This window comes from Neophocaena asiaeorientalis, unplaced genomic scaffold (assembly GCF_003031525.2).
Source record: "Neophocaena asiaeorientalis asiaeorientalis breed wild unplaced genomic scaffold, Neophocaena_asiaeorientalis_V1.1 scaffold129, whole genome shotgun sequence".
In the NCBI taxonomy this organism is placed as follows: domain Eukaryota; kingdom Metazoa; phylum Chordata; class Mammalia; order Artiodactyla; family Phocoenidae; genus Neophocaena; species Neophocaena asiaeorientalis.
The window spans coordinates 2,520,617-2,544,790 of record NW_020172446.1 but is presented as its reverse complement, the minus strand read 5'-3'; the positions used below and the strand labels follow the sequence as shown (position 1 = coordinate 2,544,790).

The 24,174-nt window shown below is 38.3% G+C and overlaps 2 protein-coding genes across 7 annotated transcripts in view; one reads left to right on the top strand and one right to left on the bottom strand.

Annotated features, from left to right (window-relative positions):
* The window catches only part of NF1 (neurofibromin 1), a 243,002-nt gene that overhangs the window by 150,642 nt on the left and 68,186 nt on the right, over positions 1-24,174 (top strand). The window lies entirely within an intron of this gene.
* Positions 20,071-24,174, bottom strand: part of OMG (oligodendrocyte myelin glycoprotein) — a 15,719-nt gene continuing 11,615 nt past the window's right edge. Inside the window, exons 1-2 of one of the 2 annotated variants that reach the window (XM_024736704.1) lie at positions 22,612-23,664; positions 20,071-21,766 (exon numbers count right to left, since the gene is read on the bottom strand). In XM_024736704.1, the coding sequence (XP_024592472.1) occupies positions 20,435-21,766; positions 22,612-22,614 (1,335 nt within the window). In that variant the 5' untranslated portion in view covers positions 22,615-23,664 and the 3' untranslated portion in view covers positions 20,071-20,434. Of the gene's footprint in view, positions 21,767-22,611; positions 23,665-24,174 lie in introns of those variants that run through there. The other variant, XM_024736694.1, reaches the window with a different exon arrangement.

The window sequence follows — 24,174 nt, the reverse complement described above, 5'->3', positions numbered from 1 at the left end:
CCCCCCGGGTTTTTTTTTTTTTTTTTTTTTTTTTCGGTACGCGGGCCTCTCACTGTTGGGGCCTCTCCCGTTGCGGAGCACAGGCTCCGGACGCACAGGCTCAGCGGCCATGGCTCACGGGCCCAGCCAGTCCACGGCATGTGGGATCTTCCCGGACCGGGGCACGAACCCGTGTCCCCTGCATCGGCAGGCGGACTCTCAACCACTGCGCCACCAGGGAAGCCCCACCAGTGTATTTTGATTTTCCCTATTTTGTCGAAGTAATTAACAGTGAGACATTGGTAAGAGAGGTAGATAGACATGTGTCTCTCCCCCGCCCCTTTAAATTCTTGTTAGTTTACAAGTCAGAAAGATTTCTGGAAAACCTCAAAGCTGAGTTTTTTCTTCAGGATCAGAGTGTAAGATTGTGTTCGTTCTCTGCAGTGGTCTGTACTATACAGGCCAACAGGAAAGTAGCATGGGCCTGATGCAGACACCCTCTGTGGTATTAAATCAGTGGGATTTCCAAGAAACGTGTATAATATGGTGACTTGAGAGTGCTAAGGATTCCCGGCTCTGCTGCTTCTTAGATAAGTTAATTTTTACGGATCTGTTTCTTCATATGTTAAAGAGGGGGAGATGCTTATAGAAACTATCCTGCCTACATCTCCCATAAAGTATTTTGTGACCTATAAAGTTCTGTGCAGAGTATATTTGAGGTTTTCTTTTTTGGTTGTTTTTGTTTTGGGATATGACTTTACTAATTTCAGACTTTCAGATGTTTCAGTTTCTTACTTAGACCTACGAGAGTGCCTCCTGGCCTTCATTGTCACCTGGTGTGAAGCTTCAGGTCCAGGACAGATGAGCACGTAATAGCTCAGAGTAGAGAGGGGCCCAGTTCCTCCACTGTATACAAAAGCAGGGGAAGGTAGTAACTCAGCCAACTTTGTCAGAGAACACTTAGGTTTAACTTTTTGATGTTCCTTTGTTTTTGTGGCTTAGACTACCATGTATTAGTTTATGTCTTTTGAGCTGTGGATTCCAGTCTCCTTACAGATACTCCACAGACATTTCGCACTTGAAATGTCCAAAATTTAATTCAGTGTATATTCAAATCGACTTCTTCTTCACACCATATTCTCTTTCTCAGTAGCATCACCATCCCTTCTCACTCTAGAAACCCTAATCATTTAAAATTCTTCCCTCTTTCTTTTATCCTCATTATCAGTCACCATGTCTGATTTTAGTTGTGTGATCTAGGCTCATCAGTTAGGCTGTTTTAGTCAGGACCCTGTTATTACAAAGAAGGCATTCTTACTTTCTCAAGAAGATAGGCCTCAGGAAAAACATGAATTAGAGCAGGGCCTGCCCAGATGTAGACAGAACTTAGATGTCTGTCAGTCCTGGAACCAGCTTGCGCTAATTCTCTCTTGGCTTCACGTTCAAGTCTACCTCATGATTTTTCTCTTTCTGTATTTCTTCAGTTTTAGCCCCAGCTAGTCAGTCCTTCATTACCTCAACACTGCACACTTCAAATCCCAGAAGGAGAACATGTTCAGCTAAAAATACCTGTTTGGCAAAGCCCTTAATGCTATATGCTGGCCAGCCAGTAGGTTTCTGGCTGCCCCTGTCAAGTACTTGTTCCTAGCCTAGCGGTCATGTGATTCAGAATAACCTCCTAGTGCTATTCCTTTATCAGGGGCTGTCCTGTGTTTTATTTTTTTTTGAATTGAGTCTTAATGGTTTAATATTGCTTTTCGGTACTTTGGAAATGTCTTTTGAATTCATTTCCCTCCCACTGCCATTAGTGAGACTCTCTTACTAGCTTTAACCTGTACTAATGCAGCATTATTCTCCTACTCCCTAAACCCCACAAAAACTACTTCCAGGTCATCTTTTTATTTATTTATTTATTCATTCATTCATTCATTCATTCATTCATGGTTGCATCAGGTCTTCGTTGCTGCGCACAGGCTTTCTCTAGTTGCAGCGAGCAGGGGCTACTCTTCATTGCGGTGCGCAGGTTTCTCACTGCAGTGGCTTCTCGTTGCAGAGCACGGGCTCTAGGCGCACAGGCTTCAGTAGTTGTGGCACGCGGGCTTCGGTAGTTGTGGCTAGCGGGCTCTAGAGCCCAGGCTCAGTAGTTGTGGCACACGGGCTTAGTTACTCCGTGGCATGTGGGATCTTCCTGGGCCAGGGCTCAAACCTGTGTCCCCTGTATTGACAGGCTACTTCCAGGTCATCTGAACGTTGCTTCTGGAGGCAGTTTCCAGTTCAGATCTCATCTTGTCTCTCTCCATTTGTTAAATAGAGTCCCCATATAAAGTCCAGGTTCATATAAAGTCAGGCATGCTGGGTGCTTCATAATTTTGACCTAATTTAGTTTCTAATCTTTTCCTGCTATTGCCTCCTATACACTTTTGCTCCTAGCCCGTAATAGTTAAAGTACCATAAATATAAGGACAGTTGTTGCAGCATTGTTTATAGTGGCAAAAAACTGAAAATAATATAACTGTGTATCAAAAGGAAATTGTTGAATAAATAATGATACATCTCTATTATGGAATAATATGCAATGTGCTAAGTCTAGTTTGCTTGTTACAAGTGATAGAAATGAAATTTAAACTTGTGTGAACCAGGAAAGATATCAATTGCCACATGTACCCAAGAAGATCAAGAGACGGACTGGCTTCTTGCATGACTACGTGCAGAGCTTTGAACAGTGTCATCTGGAGAACATCTGTCTTCTCTGTGTCTTGACTCTACTTCCTTTGTGTTGATTTTATTCCCAGGCAGCTCTTCCTAAGCTATAGCCAGTGATGGTTTGTGTTCTCCCAGCTTAACAACCCAGTGGAAAAACACTTCTTTCCCAGTAGTAACAGCAAAAGTACTGGTCTCATTGGCCTGAGTCACCTGCCAATTTCTGAGGCTTTCGCTATGGCAAGGGGAATGGAGTTTCTTGGTTGTCTGTGCCCGAATTATGTGCCCATCCCTGGAGCTCAGTGGTGAAGCCAGCTTGAACTGTATGAACTAAAAGGGGTGGGGGGATGGGAGCAGGGTTTCCCAAAGGGAAATTGGACTGCCGATATCAGAATGAGGAAAAATGGATTCTGAGTAGGAGAAAGTAACAGAAGTCCTCTAATGCACCTTTACAAAGATCCAGAAGGATGGCTCTGACACTTATCACGCAAGGTGCAGAGGAATGTGGGTGTGTATGTGCACAGGCATATGATATGTATAGACTGTGAAGTGTGTGAAAGGATATACATTAAACTGTTCACATTGCTTATCTCAGGGGAGTATGATTGGAGCAGGTAGAGGATCAATTATAGTATTTCTATTATATATCTCTGTTGTTTGACTTGTTGCCAGGGGCACACGTTATTTTTGTCAGAGTGATTAAAAATATAAAACCTGAAAGTACAATGAAGAGTTTTCCTCTTAGGAATATTGTGATACCTGGCAGTTGCTTTTTGGGTGTCAGTAGTAGCTAAAACTTACTGAGTGCTTTCTCTGCATCAGGCAAACTGTGCATATTATATACTTTTTCATTTAACCCTTAAAGTAACCTGCTGAGCTATTATTATTACCAGTGATTGACTTGTGTCTAAACTGAATTTTAGAGAAATTGTTAGTCATTCACAAATGTAGGTATCGGTCAGAATGACCTGGGAAATTAAAGCAAGCAAACGTATATATCCCAAGGCTCTACCTGGGCTGCCAAATCAACATTTCAGGGTAGAGCCTCATCTGTATATCTAACAGACACCCCAAGTGATTCATTCCTAGTTTATTACTGGTTTGTTTGGGAGTCTCACTGGTCAGGTATTTAATTCATGGTGGTACAACTAGTAAGAATCAGAGTTGGGTTTCAAACCTTAACAACTGCACTATTAATAACATGGTTATTAAAAAGATAACATGTTTATTATCACTGTTAAAATTATACACTAGGTTTTTAGGTTAAATCAGTCTTTGTAGACCAGCATGAAAATCTTACCAGTAGATATGGGACATATTTCTATAGGGAAGAATTCTGAATTCTAGGCATCAGATTTACAAATGACCTTTTGCAATAAAGGACAAAAGTTTACTCTAAAATAATTTTGTCATTGGAGCAGCTGTAGTCTGCATTCCAAAGGTTAGCCAAATTGGAACCTTTTTTACTGTAACAACGTATTACTATTACACATTCATGAAATATGGTGACCCAGATAGATGTATTGTTTTGTACAGCAGCGGGCACCAGGGACCGGTTTTGTGGAAGAACAATTTTTCCACAGACCCGGCGGGGGTGGGGAGGAGGAATGGTTCAGGTGGTAATGTGAGCGATGGTTCAGGCAGTAATGTGGGTGATGGGGAGCGGCAGATGAAGCTTCCCTCGCTTGCCTACCACTCACCTCCTGCTGTGTGGCCCGGTTCCTAACAGGCCTAGGGGTTGGGGACCCCTGGTGTAGAGCACTGTAGTTTATCCTTTTGTCTATTTAATAAAAAATAAAATAAATACAAAAACAACACACGCCACTCCTCAGTCCCCATCCCCAACCTCCTATCCGTTACACACACACACACACACACACACACACACACACACACACACACACACAGAAGCATACTTTGGTAAACGTTGCCAACATAATTTCTTCTGTTACACCTTTAATGTAAAAACCTGAGTTTCAACTCAGTTTTGCAAACATTTAAAAGGCAAACATGTGGTATTTTGCCTTTTTTAGCATTTATAAGGAAGGAAACCATCATATTAAGGTAATAATTAAGCTTACACAATTAAAATTTGCAAACAACCAGATTGAACTAGGATATGATAATTAACTCAGAAGTAAGTTGAAATAAATTTAATTTTCCTAGTGTGCTTGTCATTCAGCAGATATAATGAACTGAGATAGCAATGCAAACAGTCCAAGTCCACTTCAGCCTGAGTGTACACAAAACATCAAAAATATTACATAGAAAAGAAAGTGAGTGCTGTCCATTGCATTCAGTATGGTGCCACCACTTTTCGTGTTCATGGTTGTGGCTATCTTTGAGGTCATTTCTATATTCTTAGTTGTCTTGAGATTTGAAGTTGTGTCGGGATCCAGATGGAGCTCTGGAGCTGTCTTGGAATTTGGGGTTGTCTCAGAACTTGTGCTGATCTGCTTAGAAGCTGTCATAGAATTTGAGGTCGTCAGTGTTGGAGTTAACTGCAAAGTGTCACCAACCAACAGGAGGAGCAGACTGAGTAATAGCTTGAACATCATTTTCCTGTTTCAAAATAATTATGGAAAATTAATCTAACACTTGGATCACAAGCAAATCTAAGAACTTGCTTTTTTAAAAGTGGTGGTGAGGGGGCAGGGGGAATGAAGGAAACCTTATCTCAGCACTGAGGAAATGCCAACCTTGGTTTAACAAATTTCATAGTTTTTAAGATAAAAGGAAATTCAGAAGGGATCAATATCAACTCCTCCATTTTACAGATGGGCTCAGACAAAGGCAAAAGGATGCATATCTAAAAATGACCAGAACTAGAACTTGAATCTGAGCCTTAGTCTAGTGTTCTTTAGTAGATGGGGACTATGACATAGGCATAGTATAGACATATCCCAAAAGTTTACTAGTAAGCCATTTTTAAAGTAAGGCTAATTTTTTTTTTAATCATATATTCAAATCTAGTGGTTTGCCACATTTGAGATAAAGCAGCTAGCCCATGTTGAACACGGATAACTATTCTTTTTTTTAACTTAAAGCTCAAACTTTAATTTTAGAAATCTAATATATGCTAAAATTTACATTTGGTTCTAATGTATAATTGAGAAAATTTCAAATTAATATTACCTTTTGATGTTTTTTCTTTGAAGATTAAAACTTCAGGCTTTCTCCAGTGTCCCGTGGGGGATCTAATTTCTCACTCACTGTGTGCTGTTTAAATGAAATTAGTAAGTCACGTGTTATAAACTTGACCTGCTATTTGCTCTTTGGAAATAACCTATTGAGTGCTTTCCACACTGGTGCAAACAGATGGACTGTGGCAGAAATCAAGGAATTCAAATAAAGTTCCTCTAAAATCTAGTGTCTTATTTAAAGAACCCTGTGAATGCCACTTTGTTATTCCTCTTATCCGTGTGTATATTAGTGAATGTCTTCATTGGATTAACACTAACTGGAGGAATATACTCTTTGCCTGCTGTGATTATCATGACTTAAAATCAAGTAAGTATATTAGAGATAGATTTTTTTTTTTTCTTAAAGCATCTTGTATATATGTTTAGAGGGTAGGTAGTTTTTGGCTAGGATTATTTTGAAGTTTTAAAAATAATTCAAGAATATAGCATTCTAGGAGTTTAATTTCTAGTAAATAATTATTCTATTAGAAAAGAAGTTAAACTTTATTAACATAAAGCTAAATAAGAAAAGAATTGCATATGAAAGTGATACTTTTCACATTGAGTTTGCAAAGATTTTTTTTAGTACATTAAATCACCCACATTGAAGCACATTAAGTGAATTCTTTAAAGGAATTTCATCTTTCGGTCACTCCTTTTCTTTGATAAGTGGTATACAGGGAAGTTGGGTTGTATTGTGCTAATGTTTTCATCACATTAGCCGGCTCTTAAGAAATTGCAGGGCTGTGAACAATGGTATTGACATACAAGGAAATGGCTACCTAAGTGGCAGAAGCACAAGTCTGTACGTGTTCCTGACTTGTTTTACTTTGCTATGTAGGTTTCTTTTTCCTCCTGAGTGAAGAGAACCAGTGCTTGCGAAATCTTATTTATATTAGGTACATATTATATAGAACCTAACTTAACTGGAGATTTGTGTGATCAGACCTAAGAAGTAAACATAAAAAGCCTCAGAGTAGATATTATAAGTCAGAGTACTAAGATGACGCACAGGTAACTTTTTATTGATGCTTCAAACACCGCAATCTCAACTTATTTAAAATTTTAAATTCAACATTTTCCCCTTCCTATTCTTATACCCAGGTATGTTGGGTTGGCTAAAATGTTCGTTTGGGTTTTTTGGTAAGATTTTATGGAAAAAGCCGAAAGAGCTTTTTGGCCAATACATATTTTTCTCACAATCTCTTTCTCGGTTAACTGCGTCATTACCCAGCCAAATGGCTCTCCAACCTTGAATTTCTTATTGTCTTCTTATTGATCTTAAGCTGCCCAAGCCTTTCGGTGATAATTAAGTAAAATTAAAAGTTCTGAACACTCCCCACTTAAATGTTCCCCCGCCCCCCCAAAAAACCATTTCAATTATTTAGGTCTTTAAATACCTCCCACTTCTTTATCTTTGCGCAGCTTTCCCCATCTGCCCAAAGTATTTCTTCCTCATTCAAAATTGCATTCTTCCTTCAAGGTCTAACTCTGATGGCAGCACCTTTTATGAGAGCCTTCCTTAATTCTATACTTCAGAATCAGACATTTTAGGACTTCGTACTTCTAGAGCACTTATCAGAGTCTGTTTTTTTACTATAGATGTATCCTCAGTCTTTCTTCAACCAAATTCTGGCTTCCTTGTGATCAGGTACTACTTCTTTTTTTTTTTAACATCTTTATTGGAGTATAATTGCTTTACAATGGTGTGTTAGTTTCTGCTTTATAACAAAGTAAATCAGCTATACATATACATATGTTCCCATATCTCTTCCCTCTTGCGTCTCCCTCCCTCCTACCCTCCCTATCCCACCCCTCTAGGTGGTCAGGTACTACTTCTTATTCTTTGTACCTGCTAGCACAGTGAGTACTTGTACATAATAGGGTACAGCAAACACTGGAATTTGCTGAAACACCTCTTTGTTTCTTCATGTCTGAGGGCTGATATCATTAGTGATGTCTAAAATAATAGACATTTGGTCATTTGCAGTTTTCCCTGCATTATAAAGTCCTATTTCTACTTTCTGGCAGCTGTTTTGAGAGGATTTCTTTATTTGTATGATGTGGATCATAATGTACATTCATATCCTTTACCTGTGTTATATAACAAAAATTCAACCGAGTAAATTTTAAAGATCTAATTGGCTTTATTTGAACAATTCATGAATCGGACGGCATCCCATCTAACAAGTAGAGAGGAGCTCCAAAGGATTATGGAGAGGGAAAGTTTTTGTTTTTGTTTTCCACATCTTTATTGGAGTATAATTGCTTTACAATGTTATGTTAGTTTCTGCTGTGCAGCAAAGTGAATCAGCTATATGTGTAAGGTCGGATCTTAACAAACGGCACCACGAAACAGAGGAAAGCTTCAAGTGAGCTTTATTAGGGCGCGCTCCCGGGCGAGGTTCACTGGTCCGAGAGAAAGGGGGCCAGAGAAGTCGCACCCGGGTGAGAGTTGGGCAAGATTTTATAGGGGAAGAAGGGAAAGGGGTGTGGTGAATCTGGGAGGGCGCAGGGTATTCCTTATTTGGTGGTCTTTTCGGGTATCCTGGGGGACCGTTAGTCCCGCCCCTCGAAAGGCGGGAAGGCTGGGCTGGGTTCAAAGTCCCCAGGTCAGTGTCTGGAACTGGGTGGTCAGGAATGTCGCCAGGGCAGTTTCTGGAACTGAGTGGTCCGGAGAATTTTGGTCTGATGCAACCTGTGAATCTGATTGTGTTCCCCTGCCTCGGGCCAGTTGGCCTTACAATATGTATACATATATCCCCACATCTCTTCCCTCTTGCGTCTCCTTCCCACCCTCCCTGTCCCACCCCTCTAGGTTGTCACAAAGCATCGAGTTGATCTCCCTGTGCTATTGAGAAGCTTCCCACTAGCTATCCATTTTACATTTGGTAGTGTATATATGTCAATGCTACTCTCTCACTTCGTCCCAGCTTCCCCTTCCCCCGCTGTGTCTGCCTGTGTCTTTACTCCTGCCCTGCCACTAGGTTCATCAGTACCGTTTTTTTTAGATTTATGGAAAGTTTTTAAAGGCAAGACAAGGAAGTCATAAACAGAAGTTATTTCAGGCTTAGGTAACCTACCATGGGGGATGGACAGGGTCTGTCTATGTGGCAGATTATCTCGTCTTCCTTTTGGTGCTGACCAGAAAATTTCACTCTGACTGGTTAGGGTTACATTCCTGGAGAAGGTTGTAACTGCAGTTAGTTTAGGTATTAAGTCTCCGTTTTAGCACAGGTGACTCCATTTGGTGCTTGTTGTTTCTTTCTTTTTTTTTTTTCAATAGTATGTAGTAGCCAGTGGCTCTTCAGTGTGGACAGTTAGGTTTCAAAAATCTTTTTGGAAGCTTCCTGAGAAAGTGGATATGCAGATGTGCAAAAACAGGCTATTGTTATGTTAGACTTAAATGTGAGTACCTTTTAGAATTGTACATAAGCAGTTTTACAGTAAAATTTCAGCCTCTTCATTGTAGGAATCTAATACAGGAAAAAGAACACATTTCTCCTTAGTGGCAAAATACATGTTCTGAGGGGAAATGTCTGTCTTTGAACAAGTTTGTCTTCCAGTATTATTACAGTATAATACCGTAAGCCTGTTATCTAATCTTGGCTTGTTATTTATTCTTTTTTTTCATTATAAATGAAGAAAAGTGATTTAATTTTAAAAAGAGGCTTTTCTGTTTCCTTCTCTTGGATAATGGTATCTTCATCCACCTTGAGTTTTAAATGGAAGGCTAAAGATCAATCTTCATTTCTCTTAACCACATACATCTGATTAATCACTAAGTCCTGTTGATTCTGCCTCAAAAATTTTTTTGTACTTTATCCTTACATTACAGACTCAGTTTGTAGCTTTATCAGTTGTCTAAGCTGGGGTTAGCAAACTTGTTTGTCAAAGGAGCAGTAGTAAATATTTTAGGCTTTATAAACCACATAAAGTTTTTCTTTTTTTCTTGTTTTGTTTGGCTTTTGGTTTTTATCTGCTCTTTTAAAATATAAGAGCCATTTTTAGCTTGCAGGTCATACAAAAACAGGCCACAAGTAGCATGTGGGCAGGATATCGCCAGTGGACCATAGTTTGCTGCACTCTGTTCTAGGCTGTTGAAATAACTTCCTATTTGGATTCTTTGTCACCGGTATGTTACCCCATCCCCTCCTTCTTCCACATTACTGCCAGAATGATCTCTCTAAAATATGACTGTGTGACTTTTAGATAAAACCTTTTATGTGCTCTATTAACTAAGTTTCTATACTTAAGGCATTCATATACCACCTCTGGGGTTTTTGCGTTTCTTCGTAAGATATATCCTATTAGTTACTCAATATTTTTTATTGACTTTTTTCTTAAGGGAAATTTTGTATTATACCATAAACAGAAAATCAGTATTGATTGCCATAACTAGAAAACCAGCAAACAAAAGATAACAGTAAAAAAGAAATATGGAATTATTAAATGATTTTCATACCACCCCATCATATAGGTACCACACTTCAAAAAACCACTGACTTATAAGATAAACCTTTTTTCCTTAGCGTCATACAAGTCTCTTCATAATCTTTTATGCTGTTCACAGTAGTTGCAAGATTGCTGAACTAAAGCAGGAGATTGAAAGTCATTTTGGTAAGAGGCTAGCGATGCTGGCCTTATTCTGGAAATCTCATGATGCTGTCGTCATTGATGTGGTTCCAAGTAAGCCTTGTATGCTTTCTGGGCTGTTCTCAGGAAAGTGTGCTCATGACGCATTGCTGAGGGTATCTTTAAGGGCAGTTGTGAAGAAGACTCCAGGAGCTGGCAAAGCCACAAAGCCTGCCCAGAGAGCTCAGAATGCCAAATGAGCACTCTGCGCATTACCTCCTCTGTTGCTTAATAAAGTCTTAAAACAACTTTCTCAATTGGTCATTTAAGTTTCATAATAGAAGACTAGTCATCACAGTGTGTAGTAACAGCTGTAGGAAGATGTCTCGCCTTTGCTTCGGCAACACTGACCATCTCACCATTTTCCTACTCTGGCATGCCTCTGTGATTTTGCATAGGCTTACCATTGGCTTTGGGTGCCGTTAATAGAGGGCAAACTCCTACTTTTGATTCAAGACCCATCTCAGTAACCTGACTCTCACTCCTCTAGGCAAGTTAAGAAAAAAAAGCAGCTCTACTGAGATATAATTCACATAAAGTTTACCCTTTTAAAAGTGTACAATTTAGTGGTTTTTAGTATATTCACACAATTGGGCAATCATCACCACTACGTAATTTTAAACATTTCGTCACCGCAAAAAGAAACCCCATACTCATCAGCAGTCACTCCCCATTCTCCCTCCCTCAACCCTCTTAGTCCCTGGCAACCATTGTGTGTGTGTGTGTGTGTGTGTGTGTACATACATATATACACCACATTTTCTTTTTTTGCTATTAAATATATATATTTTTTTCTTTTATAATAAAGCCTTTTTTTTTTAATAACTTCAAACTTACAGAAAAGTTTCAAATATATAGTACGGAGAGTTCACACATACCCTTCACTCAGATTCCCATAATGTTTATAATTTTCAAAACCACAGTACAGCGATCAAACCAGGAAATTAATATTAGTATACTCCTGTCAGCCGAACTAAAGACTTCTTCAAATTCTAGTTTCCCCCTTATATCCCGTTTCAGTTCCACAATCCAGTTAGGATCCCACATTACATATAGTTGCTGTGTCCTTCGTCTTCTCCAAGCTGTGACAGTTCCTGAGTCTTTCCATATCTTTCGCTACTTGATAATTTTCATACTCGTGGTCTTAAATATATTTTTATATGCACAGATTTTTCAGCATGAAGAGCCTTCTCTGGTGGGTAACTCATCTCTTGAATCACTTTCAGTCATTAAGGAGAAATGACTGTGGCATTGTGATTTGCTGAAGCGGAGCCTCATACAAGTGTTAGGCTGTTCAGAATGCATCACTTTTATTTTTATTTATTTATTTTCCTTAACATTTTTATTGGAGTATAATTGCTTTACAGTGGTGTGTTAGTTTCTGCTTTATAACAAAGTGAATCAGTTATACATATACATATATCCCCATATCTCTTCCCTCTTGCATCTCCCCCCCCCGCCCCCCGTCTGTATATTCTTGCCTCCTTTATCAAAGATAAGGTGACCATATGTGCATGGGTTTATCTCTGGGCTTTCTATCCTGTTCCATTAATCTATATTTCTGGGGGTTTTTTTGCCAGTACCATAATGTCTTGATTACTGTAGCTTTGTAGTATAGTCTGAAGTCCGGGAGCCTGATTCCTCCAGCTCCGTTTTTGTTTCTCAAGATTGCTTTGGCTCTTCGGGATCTTTTTACACCACATTTTCTTTATCCGTTTGCCCATTGATGGATACTTAGGTTGTTTCCACATCTTGGCTATTTTTAATAATGTTGCAATAAACATGTGGGTACATAGGATATTATTTTCCTGTTCATCTATTGGACTTTTAGCTCCTAGATCTTAGATGTCTTTATCTGGATACACAGAGGATCTAGCAGAGCATTTCATAGAACACTTAATAAATGAACTTAGCTTTTAATGATTATATGTATGTAATCATTCAGTGCTAGTGTTAAGACTAATCGCCAGTTTTAATTATGGACACACATGACTCTAGTTTAAAGGAAGAAGACTTGATTTAGTAACAGTGATTAGAGTTGGAGTCCTGAATTGAAGCAAAAGATTACTCAAGTGGTTTTGTTTTCTGTGATTCTTGGTTTATAGAAGTATAGTGGCCTTGGCTGTTAGTGAAACAAGGCTTTGGTTTACTCATCAAGGATGATTTAGTGATTTATGACTAGACAGTACTTAAAAAGAAACAGTGGCTGCAATCCATCTATTTTTATGAAAACAGTTGTTTTTTTTGAATCAACTGTGGTTCACCTCTTTTAGTGTAAATATATAATCCTTGAAAGGCAATAATCCTGAGATGTAGTTATGAGGTTTGATCTTATGAAACAATAGGGAAAAATTCTAAAACAAGCATCTAAGGGTAGATACATCCAAGTGAATATTGCTCCCTTCAGAAGAGCCGCTGTTGGAGGTGATGTACTTACTTCAAACCCTGATGCCTTTGAGTACACATTTTTAGGGAAATACATTTTTGGACGTGTTGTCAAAGTCTAAAGCATGTTCTTTTTACATGTGGTGGGGAAATCTTCATATTTGAAATTTTTAATGAGGCAAAATGTCACTTAGTAATATGTTTGTTTAAGATGAGTTTTTTCTTGTGTGACATATAAACTGGCTCTTAGTAATATTTGAAAGGAGGGGCCCCAAAGGTGTTTTCACTAATGACAGCCTCATTGGAGTAAGAGTTTAAAGACTCAAACATAACTGCTTTGAAGAAAAATGTAAAGAAATTTAGATATGTGACATTTATGTTTAAAATTTAAATCAGTTTATAGTCAACTCATTGTTAATATATGAAGATGTTTTACTAGTTTTAGGTGACTCCTTCATCCCTTGATTACTTTTACTATGTTTTAAAGAGACTAGCCTTTACAATGTGTTTCTAAGTTTATATTTAATGTCCTGCAGCTTTTTTTTTTATAATTTAGTGTCAGGGCAAGAGACTTGTAACACTTCATCAAAGTATACTTTGTTAAGCAAGAAAGATTTCATTTACTCAATTGTAGAAAAGCCATACCATGAGGAAATACTAGAGCCTGTAGATAGATGAAATTATTTTTAAACATTTATTGGCTTTCTTTATTTGTCATTGGTATTAGGAAATGCAGCTGAGTATCTGATGCTAAGTAATAGAACTGGTAAATGGGTGTGGCTGTGTGCCAGTTACTCTTACACTACACAGTGTCTCAGGTGCAGTTGTGGTCACTGAGGCTCTGGGTGGCAAGGAAGGGCCTTTCAGTGGTTTTTGTGGTGTATGGCATCTTTATTTTTCCTTAGTGGTTTTTTGTTCTTTTCTTTCTCGATGAAAAGCTATTAAATCTTAGTTAATTTTCTGTTGAGGCAAGCATTTGACAGGCATTTGAACTCCCTCAGCCTTCCAGAAGTGTTCACTTTGTTCTTTTGAGCTGTGACTATGGGCAACAAAATAGCACAAAGTAAAGAAGTACATTTCCTGGTATTGAGTATTTCATCAGATTTATTTGATACTTGGCCTTGAGATACCCATTTGAAATATTCAGATATCTAATTTTTTACTGATAAATCATATTTTCCATGGAATAAATAAATAACAAACCTTGTAAATTAGTTATTTGAAGTGTAACTAAAGAAGACAGATACATGGGGAATTATGTACCACTATGGGTTCAGTTATCTCCATTTCTGATCTTTTTAATTACCAAGAATCTCTTATACAAGACATAGGAGTAATATTTACATTATTTATGTAGCACCTACAAAGTGCTTTAATATACATGTTTTATCTATTCTTTAAAATACCCATGTGGAACACGTGTTCTTAACAAGATTTTTACCAGAGGACACATTTAATCGTTTACCCAAGATAACAACACAGGCTTTTGGTGACAGTCTTATCTCACGCTCTTTCTATTAAATCCCAGTGTACTTTAAATACTCTTCGAATTGTTTTGATCAGAAAAAACTACAGTTTTGCTGCTTTTATTGTGTGTTTGTGTGTGTATGTTTAATTTCTGTACTTAGATTTCATCAATAACTTCCAACAAATTCAGAATATCAGGCCATGGTTTATTGAAAAGATAAATGGGTGTATTGGGCATGTGTCTCAGCTGGTTCCTGAACGTGTTTAACAGAGTTGGGGCCGTTGAACCAAAGTGACATTTCGTAAAACATGAGCTTCTTAAGAACCTCACTTGTATCACAGTTTTCTTGTTTTGGTTTGGTTTTTTGGCGGTACGCGGGCCTCTCACTGTTGTGGCCTCTCCCGTTGCAGAGCACAGGCTCTGGACGCGCAGGCTCAGCGGCCATGGCTCACGGGCCCAGCCGCTCTGCGGCATGTGGGATCCTCCCGGACCGGGGCACGAACCCGTGTCCCCTGCATCGGCAGGGGGACTCTCAACCACTGCGCCACCAGGAAAGCCCCAATGTATCACAGTTTTTAAAGTGTGGAGCAGACTAATCTGCTTAACACATTATTAACACATTGAGGTGGCTTTTTTTTTGTTTCCTTGATTTCCCTTGAGCAATCTACGTGTACTAAATTGTTCACAGGTATCCGAATTAACCGTTCTCTGAAATTGTTCCAAAGGTAACTCCCCACTGTCCAGAACTAATTTCTTATATGACAAGTAGCAGCCTAGACAAATCCCCTTCATTCATAACTTTTCTTTCATCTCTCTTTTTCACTGGACTATGAAGCTAAGACTTTGACCTATTGGAAGAAACTTAAGCTCTAGAATAAGAAAGACTTGAGGTTTGACTTGGTCTGTCTTAAGTAGGTTATTGTTAGCGTACCAGTCATATCTTTGATCTGCATTAATTCATCCTTTTATTTAATAAATTCAGATCAAGCTGGCCCCTCTCCCCACCCCGCCCTGAAAAAAGACCTCCTAGCAGGAGGTGATAATCTACACAGAGATAAAAGGGATGAATAAAGGTTGGCCAGGGGAAGAAGAGGGAAAGGAGTGAAGAATCTCTGAGAGCCTGATGGCAGGAGGGAGCATGGTGAATTACAGGGACAGAAAGATGTTTTGTTTGAACTATACAGTGTGACGGAGCTGGAAAATCTTACGATGATACTGTAAAGGGTGGCAAGGGCCCGATCATATAGTAAGCCATATTGAGAATTTAGATTTTATTCTGAGACATGGGAAATTATTGAAAGTTTTTTGGAGGGGTTTTTGTTGTTGTTCATTTGCTTTGTTATTAGGAGAGAAAAGAGCTTGTCTGGTTAGATTTGTTGGAGAACAATCCTGACAGCAGTTAACCGTGTAAGCTAATATAATAAGTATGTGCTTCCAAGAAATCTGATCGTGCATCTCTGTCTCTGTCTCTGATCTTTATTCCATGATACCCTCTAGTTTCTTAACCACCCCTCCCTATTCACAGTTCATTTTGCATCATCTCATTTTCTTACTCAGCCTAGAGCCCTTGGACAGCTGTTTCAATAGTTCTTTTCTAAGATCTCTTGCATTTTTCAAAGACAAAGCAGGTGATAAAACACACTTGGTATACATATTAGCATTTTGGTATATTTATCTTTTTTGTTGTTTTTATACATAGTTCTATAACATACATGTTTATATATCCTATAGTTTTTGCTTATCTTTCTAGTATATGCATTTTCCACTTTTCAAACTTAAAAAAAACCTCTACATAAATATTTGTATTGGACACGTAATATTCTGGCCCGTGGGTCATCATGTACTTGACCAGTTTCCTAATGGTAGATATTTAGCATTCTGTTTTTCTTGCTATTAGAAAGAATGCTGGTATTTACCTAGAATTTACTAGGTTAAAGGTTAAAATATTTTAGGTTTTTGATCATTGCTGTGTTGCCCTCCCACGTAATTGGTATATTAATTTAAAGATGTGCAGATTATGACTTGTTGAATGAGGAGGCACAAGCCACCCACTCAGGGTTGGCAAGTAGCTCCCTCAATTTTCAAGGGAAGTGAAAACCCCTGGGGTCATTTTGATTGAAGGCTCAGTTTCAATACACTCAGAAAAAGGAAGTAAAGTCACAAGATTTATTATTTAGAGATCCCAGAAACGTCGCCGGGGGCTGGGGGGGTGCACAGTGAGCTGGGGGAAGAGCAGTCCTCTTCCCCAGTTCAAGAGATATAGTACAGGGTAGGAAGCACCTCTTGTAAGGTGGTTGGGATGACAGTCACTTAAATTTTTACAGGCTCGACTCTAAGTGCTTATTTTAAAAGGTGCCCCAGGAAAAGCAAAGTGGGAATCTCTGGTGGTAATCCTAACTTGAGTCCTTATCTAAATGTCCAGACTCCGGGTCTGTGTAGGGTTGTCATACTGTAAAATGCTTAGGCAGCAGCTCAGAATAGCTGTTTTCTCATCGCAATTGCCGATTGCTGTCCCAGAGAGTTGTACCAGTATGTGAATGTGACTATTTCCTAATGTCTTCCCCAGCATTGATTTTTTTTTTCTTTTACTTTTAAAAAAATTGCTTGCTGTTTCAGTAATAAGCGTGGTATCACATTTTATTTTTATTTCTCAGTTATTATGTGGTTTGCCATATTCCCATATACTTATCAATCCCCATGCTTCCTATCTTTTAAACATTCTGTTTGTGTCCTTTACCCACTTATCCATTGGGAAATCTAAGTATTTTTCTTATCAATTTTATGAGCATTTGATTAACAATCTCCTTTACGTTTTTCTCTTTGAGTATTTGTGTGTGTGTGTGTGTGTGTGTGTGTGTGGTACGCGGGCCTCTCACTGCTGTGGCCTCTCCCGTTGCGGAGCACAGGCTCAGCGGCCATGGCTCACAGGCCTAGCCGCTCCGTGGCATGTGGGATCTTCCCGGACCGGGGCACAAATCCGTGTCCCCTGCATCGGCAGGCGGACTCTCAACCACTGCGCCACGAGGGAAGCCCTATGTCTGTTGTTTTTTATTCTGGAATAATGTTTAAAAGATTGATGGTAATGGGCATTGTTGTTTTGATTCTGATTTTAATAGAAATATAATTTTTCACTTTTAAGCATGACATTTACAGTACATGGTATCATTCCTTATCTAGTTCTTACAATGTATTTCATAAGGAATAATCTTATAAAGGTTTTAAACTGACTTTTGTGTGACATTTTTGGTGTAAAGGAATTTGCTGTTGCTTCAGAACGTTGTTATGGAAGATTATTGAATAGCACATATTTGTCATCTTTTAAGTTAGGCATAGAAGACATTTTCTCATTCTGCTGTGATAAGAGAATGTTTCTCTGACTTTCTTCTGGGTCTCCGTCTCACTAACATCTGAACCTGAATCCTGGAGGGTGAAGGATCAGGGACTGAAGCAAAAAATATACTATTTCATTTTCTTGCTCTTAGAGTGTGGCGCTTGGGTGTTTACATATGTGGGAATTTCTCAGAGCATGGGTTTGGACACACACATATAATAATACTAACAGCAAAATTACTGCGTGTAGAATGTGGGGAGCCAAGACACTGTGATAAGACTGTATATGAATTATGCCATTTATTCCTCGGGAAAAAATACCCACTATGAATAAGTTCTGCCAGCCCATATGACTTAGGGCATTGGTAACTTGCCCAGGGTTGTACAGTTGAGAAGCAGCAGAGACAGGATTTAGGCCTAGGACATTTGACACCAGAGCACAATACCCTTCACCGCTATTTTATCCCTTATTGCATTTGCTTTTGTGTTTGTGCTCTTATTTGAATTCTCTTGACTGGGGAGAAACAAAAGTTACTTGTAAAATGACATCAAACCTTAGGTATGGATGGATGGATATATAACTTACGAGCTTGAGAGATAGACACTGAGGATAATACATTTTGAAATGTTTATGGAGCCCAATAATACGGTAGTTCTCGTTTGAGTGGCAAATACTGCTCCCTCCTCCATCAGTAATGATAAGAACACAATTTCCTTAGAAGGAAGTGTGTAATTACTATAAGGCTAGATAATACTTCTTTCTGAGGAGTTAAGAGTCTGTGTGGTTGACATATGTTGTAAATTTACTGCATTTTTTTCTCTGCATTTTGCAGACATATCAGTAAGATTGGCATAACGTATAGGTGCTGCTAATGCTATAATACATAATTTCACTTTTTGGTCACTTTTCCTCATAGGATTTCTAGGACAGCATTGAATTTTTGGCACCCTCAGAGTGAAAGACAGTTACTTTTAAGAAACCTACTTTCTGTGCAATTCTGTGTGTGGTTTTTTAAAACAAGATGCAAGTATGTGGTAGATTAGGAAATATCTAAGCAATTAGCCTGTACCATTGATGGTGAAGATACTAGATTGTTGATTGGGAGGGAGGAGAAACAGCTTGCCCATTTTCAAATCATTTAGGGACTATTTCATATAATTTCTTTTCTTCATGGTGAGATTCCCTTCTGACAATAGTGAGCCAGTTAGGTTTGCCAGGGCAGAAAAATGTTCAGGAGTCACTGCACTAAGTCAGTATAGGAGAGGAACTGCTTCATTGAAGCTTAGAAGTAATTTTTCCATAAGCCTGCCCCTTAAAAAGAAAGAAAGAAAGAAAAAAGAAAGAGCACATTAGAAGGTTGTTACTTTTCTCTGTCTCTGAATAGAAATGCTTCCAAATGTGGAAAGAAATCTTAGTTTTAAAATTCCTTAGGAAGGAGCCCAAAAATTTCTATCTGTAGTCTTTTACCAACTCTAAGAATGCTTGAAATAGATTCTTCCTTATGTCTCACAAATTAAATTCCTCATTTGTGGCTCACCCATTTCAGTTATGCTGTCTTGCATTTTAATCTAGCTGTGTTGCTGGGCCTTTTTTTCTGACTCTTGGCTATTACTTATGTGTTTCTCTGATTCAAAAGATGGCTTACTTGTATATTTGTAGAAAATTCTCAGTTTTCTTCTAGTTGAAGTCCCAGTGCAGTTTGGAGTGTCAGGATCTGTCCCATGCCCAGCTGTATTCCTATTGTCTCTTTTATTGGGTTCATCGCCTGGTCGTAGCACCAGATGAATCCCAGCCTTCTTTCCCTTTCTCCTTTCCTTTTCCTCCCCTTCCTTAGTACTGCCCATATTTGTTAGATCCCCATGATTTTATCCTGAAACTAATCTTATTTTTAACTTAGGTAAGTCAGATTCTAACTTCCAATGTGCAAAAGATAAATTTCCCTCTCCTGCACATAGGAGGCTTTTAACTTTTTAAATATTTTAACATGTCTTTAAGCTTGAAAGTTTTATTACATTTTTAATACTTTCCTTAAATACAAAAAACAACGCCATTAAACTTTACTTATTAAAATGCAAAGCCTAGTGTCTTCTAGCTTTTTGAAGAGCTTTTGTCCATTATATAATCTGTAAAGTAGCCAAGAGTTCCTCAGAAGCAGGACATCATTTAGATTTAAAACAATCATGGCTTGTGTGCAAAATAATGATGTGACATAACCATTCATAGGGAGGCAACCACAGTTTTACTTTATGTGGTGACAGAACTGTTGGATACCTCCAATATTACATTTGCCATAAAGACTTTACCAAGGTACCCTAGAACAAGAAAAGGTTAAGTCATTTTGATTCTACCAAGTAGATTAAGTTGGTATGACTAGAAAGCCAGTGACACAGTTATGAGCATAGACCTTTTATTTTTTCCCAGATGTTTGACAGTGTAAACATACATAAAATACATATTAAAGTTGAGATGCTTTATATTTTGTGCAGTAAATTGAAGCCTTAAAAAGAAAACATTTCATTTAAAAAAAAGAAACTCATTAGTTTTACTTCATTAAGACAGTAAAGTAGCAGCAAGTACCGAGACATTGTGCACTCTTCATTAAGACGAGTTGCTTCATTCACATCAGAGTCGGAAATGTGAGACTGGCTTTCTTGAATACATAATATAGCTTGAGTCACTGGTTAGATAGGGGCATATCTTCCCAACTATACATCAGGGAGGAGTTCTTTCATTAATTTCAGAAAATGCAGACCCTTAGCCAGCCAGCATGACCACAGCATTGAGCATTAAGAGAAACGAAGCATTTACTTTCCAAGCACTTGCCACAGAAGAAGGTAAGCGAGTCTTTACATTTGTGGTTGTCTCTTCCCTCCGTAAGTTAAGGGTTGTGCTTTGTTGAGGCATTTCAGAGAAATTATTTGGCATGCCACTAGTAATGCTTAGGGTCATGGGTGTTGGGGATGATTTTGTTGAGCTAGTGAGGCTTGTGTTTGTAACCATTCCATCTTGGAGGTGAATAGTTAGAGTTGCAGCTGCCGCTTCACGTGAATTGATCGTTTCTGTGGATGTGTCTTCTGGATAGGGCACAAAAGCCTTGTCAGTGCTAGTAAAGGTGGTGTCTTTGCTTAGAGTGGCACCAAACGTTGTTTCCTTGGTTCGATATTGTTTGGGTATTTTGGTCACTTTGGATTGAGTTACCATACTCAGAGAGTTAATGGTGTCCACTGTCTGCATCCCACTTACAGTGAACAAGCTTGAGGTAAATCCAGAAGGTGTGGGGTATGTGTTATGTTCCTTCAAAGGTGATATCTGGCTAGAACAGGGAGTCCCTATTACATGGGCTTTTGTTTCCATCATCCACTTAAGTAAGTAAGTAATGTTTTGTTTATGGTCACATGACCACCTGTTATTGTAAAGGGTTATCTCTTGCAACTGAAAGAGTTGGTCAAAAGCTTGATCTGGAATGAATGTGAACTTATTGTTGTGCAGGTAAAGGTGTGTGAGATTTGTCAGGTTTATTAATGTTCCTGGAAGGATTTGTGTCAAGGAATTGTTAGACAGGTCCACAGTATGTAGTTTGGAGGGCATGTTGGTTGGAACTGTCCAGAGTTTGTTACTACTGAGGTTGAGAACCTCAAGACTTCTTAGTGTATTTTTAATGAGGACAACCTTTTCCAGCATATTCTTAGAAACATCCAGATATTTAAGGTTCCATTGATAAGCAGTATCAGATTTTTCAAGCAGTTTAATGTTGTTGTTAGCAGCAGACATGTTCCAGAGGGACCGAGGTAACTGAGCAGGCAAGCTTTCAAGCCTGTTGTTTGAAATGTCCAGGGTCCTCAGATTGGTGTACTGGGTTAACTGGTTATGCAGATCAGTAAAGTGGTTATAAGACAGATTTAAATGGATAATATTCTCTTGCAGTCCAGATGGTAATGTAGTCAAGTTTCTGCCTGAACAGTCCACATGCCTGTGCCTCTCGGTGCATATACATTGGAGAGGGCAAATGCATAAAATACCAGGTGTGAGAAACAGAAGGATGAACAGGCTGGGAGACATTTTCAATATCTGATATTCCATCAAAGCCTGGAAACAAACAGATACACCCTTCTTTTAATATGCAAATACAATTAGGCATCTGCATGGGTCAGTTAGCATTAGGCAAAATTTTCAATAAACCTCGTTGTTGTTGAGTTCTTTTATAATTGTTCCAGTGATTAAACTAACAAAGCTCCCCTTCATTTATAGTCCAAATGCTTAATCCTTCAATTGGGGCTATGTGATAGAGACTCTCTCCCCCTACTGCCTTCTGCATTTTCTCATTTATTTTCTCCCTTCTTTTACCATAGTCTTTCTTATTTATCTTCCCAGAATGTTGATATTATAAAATGGCATTCTCGGCAAATAAAGAGTCGGAATCTTAAGCTATTACTATTTTTCATAATATTCTTCCTTACTCAGATGGGAAAAAAATGGCTGTCGTGTCTGTTTTGGTTGTTTATTTTTGGTTTTTTGTTTTCTTCAGATCTCTGCAGTAATAAAATAGTCAATGTGTATGTAGGATGAGATTTTATTTAGATATTAAGACAATACTTTGAAATGCATCTTTGTCTTTTCAGGATAAATATATCCTTGCAAAACATTTTAAGGCACTTGAAAAATCTGACCAACACCATACCTTTAAATCTCACATTTTATAAAGTGATTTCTTTTCTGTATATTTCAGTGCCGATTCTAAAGGAAAACAATGTGTATATTTACAAAGTGAATGAATATTAGAAAGAAATCCCTCAACTGACACTGCAGCAAATTTCTGGTGCATGCACTTGCTATTGAATATATATTCAATCCTAACGTTGACTTTCTCTTAAGAAAAGGAAAAGGAAAAAAATTCCGAAGTCGATTTTTTACTGATTTAAATAACGGCTTACCATAGTGTTGTCTTCTACATCAGCATCTCATTTTCTCCGGGAAACTTAAGCTTAAAGGTCGCCTTGTTCTGGAAAGTAGGAACCGCTTCTGGCTGTGGGCTGTGCTTGCCTGCTCAGCTGCATTGTGTTGCTGTGAGCTGAAGCTCTGCAACCACCTGATCAGTACCACATAGGAGGACTGCAGAGCTGTCATTGGTGCTGACTCAAATTTATTGCAAGAGGTGCACACGCAACAGAATGGACCAAAAGAAATTTTTTTTTAATTTAGTGTTGAGTGTACCCATATATCTCAGATTTGCTGTAGGATGGAAAACCTCGTGCACATTAGACCTGGCCTTTACCCATTTCTGTGATTAGAGCTTAGGCTCCACATTTTAACATTCACCTCGTGAAGAATCTGTGTTTCTTTCTATTGCGCCTACTGTTCATTCATTTTATACATTGAAAAATGTTGAAAATGAATTTGACCTTCCTTGTGGATGGTTTTCTAAGATATTAGTTTAACTATTTTTAACTCTGCCTTTTTATTTTTTCTAAAATGGTACAATTGTCATCACTTTTTACAACAACATATTACAATCTGTTTGATTTTTTTATGTACCCCCCCCACCAAATATGGTGATTATTATATACAATCAGGTTTTCAAATTTATCAACCACCTAACTGTTCATCTTTTGGAGAAGTACATAAGTACTTAAATATGATTATTTTGTTTTTATCTTTCTGATACAAAGGATTGTCTGACCCAGGCTATGCACAAACGAGGCTGCTTTTTTTTAACGAGCATCTAATTCTTTTAATTATCAGTTCATGTAGTAAAGTAAATGTATTTTATTTGATCTTTTGGGTTAAGGATTTTTTTCTTCATGAAATTACTTTGGTCAGTGGATATGAATATTGTTGTCTCCAGAGACATCTTTGGTACTATATGAATGACCATTTATTTGATTTTATGTTTTAAAAATAATAGCATAGCGGCTTCCCTGGTGGCGCAGTGGTTGAGAGTCTGCCTGCCAATGCAGGGTACACGGGTTTGTGACCCGGTCCGGGAAGATCCCACATGCCACGGAGCGGCTGGGCCCGTGAGCCATGACCGCTGAGCCTGTGCGTCCAGAGTCTGTGGTCCGCAACGGGAGAGGCCACAGCAGTGAGAGGCCCGCGTACCGCAAAAAAAAAAAAAATAATAATAATAGCATAAATTTTAGTTGATTTCTTCAGAACATTTCACATTTTATCTTACTGAGAAAACAATTTACATTGTTTTTAAATTACATGAAATAATGTAAAAGGGAAAACTTTCATTAGGGGTAACACTTCTTTTTTCTCCCCTTTTTTTTTTTTTTTTTTTTTTGCGGTACGCAGCCTTACTGTCGTGGCCTCTCCCTTTTGGATTTATTTCCATCTGATGGGTAATAGTATCTCAGTTCAATTTTAAATAAATCTTGCTTATTATAAGAAAAGTTGTATACTTTATGTATGTTTTTAAGGATCATTTAAATTTTTCTTCTGTGACTATCTTTTATATGTTTTGCATGTTTTTTCTAGTGTGTTTTGTGTATCCC